The following is a 13178-nucleotide window of genomic DNA, read 5'->3' on the forward strand; positions in this document are numbered from 1 at the left end:
GAAGTGGACATTGGTGGCAGAAGAGGTCAATACAGGAGCAGAGAGTGACAGGAGGATTGAGTGGCTGGAAATGGGAAAGGTTGTCAAGCACTATGATCATCCTGGCTGTCCCAAGGCATAAGGGCTGGGAAGGGTAGTAGGGGTGGATGGGCCACCCACCCCACCTGACGCTGAGGTAGCAGGTGGGAGGAGGGACTGGGAGCAGGTGTTGGGATTAGGAGCCAGGCTGGCTCATTGGCCTCCCTCTGCTGAGGAGGAACAGGGATTGAGATAGGAGGGGGAAGCTGGGCTGGAGGCAAGAGATTTAAAAGGAAGCAGATTGACCAGCCAGGGAGGAAGAGCCCACAACTCTATATGGTCTATCAGGTTTCAGAGAGAAGGATCTCCAAAGATAGAGTCCAGGAGTGAAAGAGGGGGACCTGGATGATATTCACCTTCCCTCTTTTCACAAAGGTCTGAGGCTGTGTCTGCTGGTTCCATGAAAAGAAATTAAGCACTGGATCAGCCCAACTCTCTGTCTGTGGACCCAGGGGAGCTGGGGCATGACAATTTCCCACAGCATTTGTGGATGGAGATGTGGAAGTAGGTATCCTTGAGATCAAGGATGGCAAACCACATTCCCTAGTCCAGCAGTGGAAAAACTTGTAGGAAGGACATTTAAAATTTTTAATGTCCAGATGTCTGTTGAGAACCCTAAGGCCTAGAATAGGCTTTTTTCTACTCCCTTTCTTTTCTATGGCAAAATGCCACCAAAAAAATGCAGTATAGATGTCTGAGAACAGAACTTCCCTTAGAGCCCCTTTCTGTAGAAGGTCCACTACCTCTGCTACTAATGGAGAGGGGGATGAGGCAGAAATGGTGGGTGACTGATATCAATGTAGCAATTTAAATTCTGAAACGTAGCCAACATTTATTATTGACAGAACCTAGATGTGCTAGGTAATCACTGATATGCATAACCAAAGTTGGCCAAACAATTCAAGAAACTTAAGTCCCTGACCTGGATAGCCCAGGCAAGCATGATCTCGTCAGATCTCAGAAGCTAAGCAGGGGTGACCCTGGCAAGTACTTTGAAGGGCAAAGTCCAAGGAACACCAGGGCTGGGACGTAAAGGCAGGTAGTATCAAGCTACCTCTCTGAAACATCCTAGCCCCACTAGGAAGGAAGGAAGGAACTTAAGTCGGGGTCTAGTTGAGAGGGTTGCTTATTTCTTTGCTTGCCATGCCTCCTCCCTTGGGTTTGTTGCCCTTAGGAGGATTTAAATTGCTGCTGCTGGAATTGAGGGGTTTGAGACCTATACTCCAGGTACCTATAGCCCCCCCCCTTTGGTGGTAACAATATGAGTGCCTTGGTAAGTACCTTTGATGCCGGAGTAATGCCAAGTGACATTCTTGTAATTTTGTTCTTATGGGCTTGGTCAAGGATGGAATCCATTTGTTCACTTATCTTTCCCTTCAAAAGTGAGATCTTCTGTTTTGGTGCTGGTGTTCAAGGGGAGAGTGGAAGACCTAAGCCAGGTGTATCTCTCCTAAGGACTACTCCCAATGCCATGGCTTTACTACAGCAGCAACACATCTGGCTGTGCTGAGCTGCTGCTTCCCTAATTTATGACCTTCAGCAAACAAAGCCTTGGCCAGGGGTTTATCCACAAGGTACTTGGCAATCCTGTCCCACAGGAACATTTTATAACATCCCATGATGGGTGTAAAATTAGAGACTTTCAGACACAGTGCCCAGGATGAATAAACCTTCTGGCATACTGTGCCCAATTTTCTACCCTTTGTCCATGGGCAAAGAATGCGCCCCCAATCTGTGTCTAAATTGGATGCCTTCTGTTACTAGGGAACTGACTTGAAGGTGCTGGAAGAGGTATTCACAAACCTCTTCCTTAACTCTGTATCGGTTCTCCAACTTCTTAGCGGATGCTGGACTTGAAGCTGGTCACCCATATTCCTGAAGCTATATCCAGAATTCCCTGGATCTGAGTTCAATGCATAAAGCACCTTCATGATAGGATCAGTTGGTTTGGGTTCAGTATGGAGATAGTCTAGTTCTAGCACTTTAGCCATTTCAGGGGTGGAAACTAGCCAGAGGGTCAAAAATACTGATTTTACTGACCAAAATTCAAAAAAAAATGACCAAATACTGACAAAAATCTGACAAATTACTGAACAATTTAATGTCAGTCTGTTGATAAGCTAACATTCTAAAAGTAAAACTAGGACTTCATTAAAAATGATTATTATCTGGCCTCCACCATCCCTATAGCCAGCCCCATAGTCAGATGTGATCCAGATAAAAGGATTGCACACCTTTTTATTGATTGTTTTAATGAAGACAGGACAATGTTTTCATTATTGTACAAAATTTAAGGCAAAAAAAGATTCCTTTTTTAAAATAATCACATAATGTAGATAATAAAACAGCAAAAACCACACATAAAGTAATCATTATGACAACAAAACGTAACTACTGTAAGGTAAGACTTGACTTTGCTTTTACTTTATCTTTGGTTTTTTGATGAAAAAAGATATTAACGAACACTTTCGTTTCTCAACAGTTTTCTACACATTATCCGCAAGCATTTTTTTCTTGTCCTCTTCTTCCATTGCTTTCTCCACTCCTCCTAGCATGAGCTATGTCATGTTGAATCCCACCATATCCTTTTTCTCAGCCTCCTTTACATGTTTGGTTACATCATTTAAATTCAAGCAATCATCCTCTTTGCGTTCTGTTGTCTCAGCTTCTTCAGTTTTGCTTCCTCCTCTTGTATTTTCACTGACTATCTTCTTAAACCTTTCTAACTCCTCTGCCTTTTCCCCTTCTTTTCTTTTTGCTCCTCTTTAATGACACGCTGTTCATCACAATATTGCTTGTAATGAACACGGGCTGCTCTTGCCATCTGTAAATTCTCCTGTGTGATATTAACATGGCATACCTTGTTTTCACATACATTATATAAAGTGTCTTTGAGATTAGGTGGGCATTCAAAGTTTTCTCTGACATCCTGGCCCTTTCATTGGTCAAAATGCGTCCAGTTTTTGAAAACCCTCTTTCTATGTCCGCACTACCATGCAATAATGATAATGCTGCTTTCACCACCTTGGTAATAACCAATGGGTATTTTGGACATCCAGATTGGCGTGTCTTTTCAAAGAACTGATTCCAGTATGTATCTATATGGCAAGTTTTACTGGCAGTTTCATCTTCAAGTCTAAGAAGTTTCCATTCATCCGCAGTCATATCCAGAGGAATATCCATCCGGAGTGCTGCTACTACTTTCATTATATCCTTCTGGGTTCCTTCCTTGACTCTCTGTACTGGAGCTAAATGGGCTTGTTCAAAGATGACTGGAGTAAAAGGTGTTTCCAGGCTGCTATGAAATGGGGGGTTTTGCTCCTGTTAAAAAAGTAGCTGTTCCTTTTCAGAAAGTTTTTTCAGTTCGCCACAGATCCTTCTTTCACTGATTACTTCTCTCACACTCACAGGTTATGTAGGGCTCATCACTGAGAGCTTCAAGAGACAATGGTGCTAAACTCTTACAAACATGATTCATTATGGTTCTTGTGAGCGTTTTTACTTCAACGTGCATCGCATGCACCAAAGGCTCTTCTTTCTGGAACACTCCAGTAAACTTCGTAAACTTTGTAAATAAGCGGGCACCCGTGCAAAACAAAAATCACCTCTGCTTTCATTGTCTCATGTTTTAAGGGCATAATTATGTTTCTATACTCTGTGGAAGATTTCACCAAATCACTTTTACTTCACTTTGAGTTTTTAAAGTTTTCTTCCCCTCTCTGGGCAGAGAACAGGCAGGAAGGAGGCAATCAGTTCAACTGCTTTCCAGGGCCACCTTCATACAAATGTGAATAGGTCTAGACCATGGGATGGTAAAGCTTCCACCCCCTTCAAGCAGGGAACAGAGATTTGGAGGAATTAACTACTAGAAAGACTGCAGGAAGAAATTTCTGGAGACTTCAGGAAAAGCTTTCTTGAGGTGGCCTGACTGGGTCAGTGGGCGGGGAGAGGAAGAAGATAAAACTCCTGGAAGCAAGGAGGGAGGTCTATTTTCTACTGAGTCTATTAGAGAAGACAAAACTCAACTGAGGTGGTGACCATTAACCATGTGCTGGCCTGAAGAGCTGGAGAAAGCTACAAGGTAAGCTAAGGAGCCTGTCTTAACATCTGATAAGCCATGGTAATTGTGTTTTACCCATTTCTTTTGAATCCTTTGCTCAATCTGGAGCTGTGTTACAAGTATGCTTGTGAACATTTTCTTTTTAATAAATACTTCATAAGTTTTGATCCTTGTAGTGGTTCTCTGTAACACAGAGACCTCTACCATCTTGTATACACTGTTTTAAAAGGAGCGCCAGGTAGTTGGCAAGTGGCTATTCCTCCAAGGGTAGACAAAGCAGTAAACTGTTCCTGTGGTGACCAGGTGCTGGGCAGCGGGAGACACAGAGACAGGGCCTCAGAACTTGAAAGGGAAGCTGGGAGTCCCAGTGGGCCATTCCTTACAAAGGTCAGGTTGTGGCAGTGGTTAGCCAAGAGAGAAAGAAAAGCCTCCAAATGTTAGGAAAACCTTGGAGGGCAGGGTGGAACAGGCCCTGCAGGCCTAAGCAGGCTTGTTCCGTCACAGTGGAGATGGTGTCTGGCAGTGAGTTGCTCCACTCTACTGATCAAGGACAATGGTTGGTGCTGAGAAGGTGAGTCCCTCCCCTTTGTGGAGAGGCTGATGCCAAAGGGCAGACCTATCCTGACATTCGGGGGATAGAGACTGTTGACATCAAGGCAAGGGTGTGCTCAATTTGGCAGGAAACAATGGAGCAAGTCGGAAGGGAGAGGGGAATGCTTCTAGGCTCTCGAATCTTCTAGAAAGCTTTGGAAATAATCCTCCCACCACAGGCTTGTGACTGCATAGAAGCCATGATGATGAACCATGGGTGAAATCAGTGTAGCTGTGAGCTTTAACCATGGTTAAGGCTGGCAATGCAAAGCAGTAGAAATTAGTGCTGGAGAGGGGAAGGATTAGGGGCGTAAGTACACAATCCTGTGGACTAGGGATGGGCATGGACCAAGAAAAGGTGGTTTGGTTTGGGGTCCATGACAGCCCATGGATGGAACCCCAAATCAAACTGGCCTAACAGACTGAACCAGTCCAGCAAGTTCAGGATGTGGTAGAATGGGGAGGGGGGTCTCCTGCGAAGAGACTTCCCTTCACCTTTTCTCCTGGATGCAGCTTGCCACAACCAGGATAAGGGGGAGATTGCCTGGAAAGGGGCTTCCCTTCTTCTTTTCTCCTGACCACAGCCAGGAGAAGGAGGAGATCACCCGGAAAAAGGCTTCCCTTCTCCCTTTCTCCCATTGTGGACCATGGCCAGGAGAAAGAGGGAAATCGCCCGGAAAGGGGCTTTCCTTCTCCTGGCCAAGGTGAGCTGCAGCCAGGAGAAAAGGGGGGATTGCCCAGGAAAAGGCTTCCCTTCCTCCTTTTGCCCAGCATTTGGGGGATCACCTGGGAAGTGGCTTCATTTAACCCTCTGGTTTTGCTCCCCACCACTTTGATTGGAGGGGGAGCAAAACCAGAGGGTTAAATATGGGGGCATTTCACCCCCTCCTTTCTGCTGGCTCTGCTGTCTTCGACTCCCTCTTGCAGCCTGTTAAAATGGGTGGTGCGAGTGAGCCTGAGACAGCTGAGCCTGAGACAGCTGAACCTGCACCAGGAGACCGAACAGCTCCAAAGAGCTGAATCGAAGAGGCCTAAGTTCAGTAAATGTTTGGGGGGTGCGTCTTCCCCAAACATTGCTTCCCAAGCCCTGAACAACCCATGTTTGGCCCAAATTTTGGTTCATGAACCAGTTTGTGCCCATCCCTACTGTGGATTGCCCACACTTGTTTAATAATGATCAATAGATCAGAAGTGTTACGGGATGATCTCACCCTAGGGCTTTGCAGACAGAGTCTTTCCTAAGTGATTACACAGATTAATCATATTAAGGCAAAACATTTTAATACATTACATCAACATTTTAGCATTTTTATTTCAAATTTTATAAAAATTCAAAATCTAATTGGTGACTAACATTAAAAATTAGGGGCACAAAAATTAAAAAGCAATGCGGCATCAGGAATACTCATGTGGCTCTGGTGAGTGCAGGGAAGCTCAAAGGACCTGTCCACAACTGTGCCTATCTTTGCAAACAAAACATACATGCTTGGTATTGTGATAGGTTTTCCCTATTGTATTCTGTTTTTCAGGGAAAGAAGGTAATCTTCGGATATATATGTTGTTTTTTGTGTTATATCAAGAACTCTTGACTGCATGATAGAATGTCAATGGTAAAGAATACCTCTTCCTTACCTCACAGTGCTCTCGATAGAGACTCTGCAATGACTTGATATCCTCAAAAGTAGTACCATCTGGCAGAGAAGATATTTCAACTTCTCCAAACTCTGGAAGTGCTCGAGATGCATCTGTTTCCATGACAACGCAACAGAGGAAAAATATTGGAGACTGTGTCAGTCACAGTCTAATTAGGAAAACATTTAATGACAGAAATAAATAAATACCAAAAAGGTCATAAAGTGTTGCAGTCAAACAGGAAGGATTTATATTATGTATTTTAAAAACTGCAATTGAAGAAGTAACAACATTTCAGACTTCTAAAATATCATATAAAGAAATAACTAAGTCTTCTAAATGAAATGTACTGTATTCATAGGAATGAAAAGAATACTTATAACCTTGCTGTAAGTACATGAGTTTCAAGTGGCACACAATCACTCCTCTGTGGCACTTTAATATAAATTGTTAATATACACAGACTAAATGATGGAGTGTTGTTTTGTTCCTTTTCCCAGAGATATTTGAGTATAGATGACTTTTGTCTACAAGGTTTCTATTTGAAAGTTCTGTATCTTGTGGCAAATGATACATAACTTTCAAATTATGCAAGTATTTTGAAAAAAAATGAGCTAAGCTTGATGTAGATTGCTCAAGCCAAATATCGCTGCTTTACACCACCCCATGGGATGTTCATTTGCCATTTAATAGTTAGCACAGTTCAAGTTAATTTGAGTATCTCAGGTAAAGTATACAAATCAGCATATATTTGGGTAGCAGGAGAAGTATATAGGACAATTTACACCTTTGCTGTGATAGAAGAGAGCATGGTGTTGTGAGCCAGGCCAGGAATGGCATTGGGTGCACTCTGTGAGCGCAGAGTGAGTAAGACAAGAGCATAGTCAAGATCCAGTCCAAGGATAAGCACAGAGTCAGGAGTCTAGTCCAAGAGTCAGTTCGTACAGCAGGAAGGAAGCATAACATGAGAGCCTGAGAGTTACTCATGAGCAGGTTCAGGAACAAGACAAAGGCAGAGTCAGGAAATGGTCTGAAGAGCCACAGGGTAGAGGCAGGATCCCATGTAGTGGTCGCAGAGTCAGAGATTTCAACTTGTTGCTTCTACACCTAACAGCCTCCCTTGGCTGGTTTTTATAGCCATATGCCTAAGGGTCACACTTGCAGCCAATTACTCAAACAGCTGGTGTCGGGCCAGGAGGTGTGCACTGTAGTTTGTTCGTAGCCTCATTCTGTGATGCTCTAAGGGTGTGGTGATACTGGAGGGCTGGAAATGATGAACTGAGTTTCACCTGTTGAATCAGGGCTGGAGTGTGTCCATGGTTCTCCACCAGGTGTTAGCTGTGAATCCTGACAAGACTGCAGCTCACGTTCCTGCCTGTCAGCTTCTGCTGACTCAGAGCTGGCTACAGGGGGCTCCTCTTCTGAGGAGTCCTTGCTGTTGCTGAGCCATGGCTGAACCACAACACATAGCCAAACAGATTAGTCACATAATTCATAAACATTGGCATTTAGTGTCAGGAATTGATGGATGTTCGGGGACTCAAAAAATTGGATATAGAAGGGGTAGAAACATAAGAGAAATCATCACTAGATCTGATTTTCAGACGGAGAACAAGATAACCCCTGTGACATTAGGGCATCATAAATGTTTTCAAAATTGTGCAGCCTGCAAATATTCTATAGACATTAAGGAATATGCACATCCATAGAAAGGATATATGATCCAACTTCCACATTATTCTAATTGCAGAACACGCCAATCTGTGTATCTTTTGGAATGTGAGTGTAAAAAGCAATACATTGGTATTTCCATGCGCATGATTAAAGTCAGACTTTTGGGACAACTTTCTCGAATCAGGAATTCCATTATGACAGCTCCTCTCGTTGAGCATTTTGCTATGACCCACCATGACCCAGAGAAGTTTAAAAAATTGTTATTTACAAATATACACCACAGCAATACAAGTGTCATGATACACAGAAATTTCTATTGCAAAAAGAAGCAAGGTACATCTTTGAATATAGAACTTTTTCACCTTATGATTTAAATAATGAACTTGACTTATCCTCTTATTTGTAGTCTTTTATTTGTGTTAAATATACTCTGTGACTTTAAATGCACTGTGATTTTAAATGATTCAGGCACGATTAGCTTTAAGTATGCATGCTGAGTTTGTGCATGTAAGAACCACTTTGCCATAAGGAGTGTAACAAGTCCTTGTGGGAGTATGATAAGGCATGCAAAATATGTAAACTGTGTGGGTAACTCAAGTTTCAAATTGTTAATAACAAGGTTTGAAGTGTGTTTTGAATATCTGTATACAAGATGATGTGCTTGTTTTGTTATTTGTATTAGTTCCATAAGAATATATTGGCTCTGAAGAAGAAGTAGAATTAAAACTCTCTCGGCCGACAAGAGACGTCAGCCTGGTTTCTCAGTCTCCCTTAAGACTTAAAAGTTTGAAACTAAGAAAGTCTGAAACAGCAAAGAAGATTACAGTATTTTCAAGGACTGCATTCAGCCCATTTACGGTCTTGCTTTGGGAAGGCTTCTTTATACTGGTGTATTTGTTTCATAACTTTTGTGTTTAAACAGCAATAAGTACACGTGGATTATACTAAAAGATTTATAGTTTAATCTCTATGAATGATTTTCTCATTTATTATGTTTGAGACATATGCCTTTAAGTAATACTTTCAGTGGTATTTGATCTTGAGCAATACGTTTTCTCCATGGTGTATTTTGTTTTGTTATTGACCCACAACACATGGCACTTCCATACAGTCAACAGGAACTCCAGAGACCAGTGTTTATTTAAAATGACATCTGTATTGTGATGTACTGTACTCCCAGGAAAATACTGCTCATGGAAAGTAGCAGCCCACTGAGTTAAATAAGCCCAGTCACCTGAGGGATAGTAAAATGCTTATTATATCTCTACTTTTCATGAAGACGACTGGGAAAATCATTGCCTCCACTCAGGAAGGACTTTCATCTAGCCAGAGTGTCACATTTCAGTCAATGCATGTTTTTGTTTTAGGTATTACACCCATAGATGGGATTACGTTATTTCCCAAAATACCAATTACCTGTTGATCTTTTCACTCTGCGCCCTGCACTTTTCAGACAACCTTCTCCATTATTCCATTTTATTTGGCTTTAAGATTATAAATGCCCTAATTTTTTACTCTAAATAGTATGTGTGACTGTGGCAGTACTATAGCTCTACAGTTGGTTCCAGTTACATAAACAATTTGAGAATATAGTGCTATGGATAAATTCTAACAGCAAATAGCATTCTATTCCATGTTGTGAGACTCCTCTCTCACTGGTGCTGCACTCTGGCCCTCAGCTGTTGTGCTGCTTTCACTCCCTGGGGTCTCCCCAGGCCTCAGAAAAGGGGAGAAGGATTGCATCACCGAAGTCCACCATCTCTTTCCTGGGGTGTTACCCTTGCCTGGGCAATACAATGTTCCCTATCTCCTTCCTGGCCTGGTTGTGGAGCCATGTCATGCTTCCTTCCTGCTCCACCAATCAGCCCACCCCCTGCACCACCCCAATGGCTTGAGCCATCATCTGGGCCAAACATTGGACCACCACTTCCCACAGTCTTCTGTTCCACCCTTGCTAGCCCTCCCCCCTTCTCTCACTGGCCAGTTCCCTGACTGGCTCCTTCCAGGTTCTTCCATGGCTAGGCCCCTCCCATGCCATCACAGCTGGGCTTCTGTTGGCTGCCTTCATGCTTGCCAGATGGCCTCTGAAGCCCACTCCTCCCTAGCATTGTCTTTGTTGTCCCAGCCTCAGGAGATTATGTCATCTGCCAATGCCAAAAGCTCTGGGGCCCAGGAGGGAGGTGACGAGCCCATGTCCCATTGCTGATGCTACCTGCTGTCCTGGGTGTTCTGGTTGACAGTGGCTGCCTGTGGTACAAGGGAGGTGGGTTGAAGTCCACAACATTGCTGAGGCACCTCAGCCAAGGATGGCCCAGGGGCTGGTCCCAGAAAAATGTTCAATATAGGATTGTCCACCAACTGAGCATAAAGGTTAGGCTATGTTCTTCTTCAGTGCTGGAGTAGTTCATCTCAAATAACACTACATTAGATAAATTGTCTAGATACTATTTGATATTAGAACTGAATAAATCCCATCCATTCTTTGCACAAGACTGAGTATCATTTGAGGATACAAGGTTAATATTTTCTGCTAAAGCATGAGAGCAAAGGGTAAGAGGGAATCAATTTATAATATTAGAATAGGAAGAAACTTGGATAACATTCTTGCCTTCTTCAAAGTTTTTACTGAGCCCAGCCTTATACTGAGCCTTACATTTAGTCAGACCGTTGATTCATCTAGGTCACTGTTGTCTACTGTGAATGACAGCAGCTCTCCAGGATATAATGCAAAGAAAGGTCTTTCCCAACCCCTACTACATGAGATCCTTAGCTGGAGATGCCAGGGATAGAACCTAGGACTTTCTGCATTTCCTCTCTGACTAAGCTACAGCCACATCTTTCAATAGCCCTTTGCCTTGACAAGTTGGGCTGATCAGTTCTGAGAATCTACATGCTGCTCAAAAAAGTTACTGGCCTTCTGAATACACAGCTGCAATATGTGTGGATTGATGGCACAAACCTGACTGTCCTTTTTCCAAACACAAGGAGAAGCTTCAACGAAACTCAGTCCCTTTGTAAGAAAAAAATTATTTGTATAAAGGTACATACACACTAATCACTATACACCATTTACTCAGGAACAATACTCTGGAATAGACCTATTAAAGAATAACTTTGCTGTGTATAAAGTCTACAGTAGTTAATTTTTCTTAAGCCACTTCACACATACCCAAAAACTGTTGATGATGCTGACTTTGAGCAATTACAGTTTGTTCAACAGATGCACCTGTCTGCTGTCCACTTGCTGTGAAACCATCTGTGACTCCATCCACCTTCTGCATAGGCTTGTACCTAAAATACATTATAAACAATACTGGACAGTATTTATTTATTTCAATTCAACTGATGTACAGTGCAATGTCCCATTTCAACTGCTATATTATTTACACAGATTTTTTTTGTCTTCAACAATGATCTTAGTCTACACAGCTACAGTAAAACAAAAACAAAATATTTCAACTAACTTCCAAAAACTCATGTCTCAGATTTTTGGGGTAAGGAATAAACAACCCAGTTATCTATGACATGCACTCAAGCCACTAGCATTTTGCTGACTATAAGAAACAGATGAAAGATATTTAATTTGTTTTATAGCTCAACCTGTGGTAATCTGATTCACAGATCCAAGATTATTAAGTGAATAATCATTTAATTATACTTATCACTAGGCTAAGCACTGGTAAATTAATCAATTAATATAGCCATAGAAAAAACAGCATTTTCACAAATGACTCAGACTTCACGTAATTCAAAGCACACTTCCACATTGTAGACGGCACCATGATTTCTTCAACAGCTAGGTATGTAAACTCTAATTCCTATGCTTTGTCGTTTAAGCAAAATTCATGGGGTTTTATGGCTACCATACAAACACCAACTCTTACAGTATTTTTATCAAATTTACCCATTAGAAAATTGGTTTCCAGGCAGTTTTAAGAATCAGGAAAATGTTTATTTTTCATGCAACCTATGCTAATTGTAACAACTGTGGTTCAAAGATACAACTTTGTGTGGTTAATTCAATTGTGGGTTTGTTTGTTTTTTGGGTTTTTTTTAGATCCTCCATTTGTCTTTGGAGGTGCATGGTACAATGAAGAGATAAAAGCGGTCTTCACCTATCCGTTGCATCAAAATGATGTAGTTAAGGCAACGTTTGTGTCCTTTCTGTCCAGTATAAAATGCAAAATATACTTATTCCTAGATGCTACATCTGGAAAAAATCACTATACAGTACCGTATATTTACTATGCAAGTAACAAAGAACATTAGACGTGGCTTTGCATTATTCTTATAAATATTTTAAGTATTTTTTTTAATGATGTTGTGCAAAATCATAATTTGGTAATTTAAGTAGTACTGAATTAGTCTAGATTTCTGGCAGCTTCTCAAACCGCACAATCCCAGTGTTAATGTTAATATCATCAGGCTATTGATTTGAAATACAGCTGTGTACAGTAATTTTGTCATGTGGTCTTTAATGTAACAGATCTAATTTGTAACTCAAACCATGTACTTGAAAGTATCAACTCTTAACACAACAATTACAGGCAATGTTTTAAAAAAGTTAGAATTTGAGAAACCAGTTTACACTGTACAGCCAAAGTTAATCTTGTAATATTGTAGATCAAAATCATTTTAGCATTCTATGTTATGGAACAGTATCAAAATTAGGGAATATTATGTTACGGAATATTCTAAACTTTGAAAAAGAAAAGCAGACACATGGAAACTGATTACAGCTATATGAAGCAGGTGGTTAATATTAGCATCAGCTAGCTATGTTTGGCAAAAATAAGTTACAGTGAAGAACAATGATTGACTCAATTTAAGTCATATGTGGGCAGCTAGAAGCAAAACCAGAACTGAATCATTGGTTTATTGCTGTTTCTCACTACTAGACCACAAAAAAATGTTTCACATCATTTGTAGAAATCTTGAAAATTAAAATAAGAAAGCACCTCAGGAGCTTTGTAAAATAACAGTGTGAGATATGAATATTTTAAATAATACTAAATAAATAAATAAGATTTAAAATAAGATTTGGTAGAATGTAACCTCCATCCATTTCTGGTCCTTCATCTACCAAGCATCCTGATCTATAAATTGACTTCTGAATCATTCTCACACTGACTTTCTAAACAGT

At 41.3% G+C, this 13178-nt stretch overlaps 1 protein-coding gene across 1 annotated transcript in view; it reads right to left on the minus strand.

The window, feature by feature from the left end:
- Nucleotides 1-13178, minus strand: part of RFX3 (regulatory factor X3) — a 288648-nt gene that overhangs the window by 55424 nt on the left and 220046 nt on the right. The window contains exons 8-9 of the mRNA XM_015426016.1: nucleotides 11205-11326; nucleotides 6362-6474 (exon numbers count right to left, since the gene is read on the minus strand). Coding sequence (XP_015281502.1) covers nucleotides 6362-6474; nucleotides 11205-11326 — 235 coding nt within the window. The remainder of the gene's footprint in view (nucleotides 1-6361; nucleotides 6475-11204; nucleotides 11327-13178) is intronic.

The sequence above is a fragment of the Gekko japonicus genome, unplaced genomic scaffold, assembly GCF_001447785.1.
Source record: "Gekko japonicus isolate JY-2015 unplaced genomic scaffold, Gekko_japonicus_V1.1 scaffold31, whole genome shotgun sequence".
NCBI classification, from domain to species: domain Eukaryota; kingdom Metazoa; phylum Chordata; class Lepidosauria; order Squamata; family Gekkonidae; genus Gekko; species Gekko japonicus.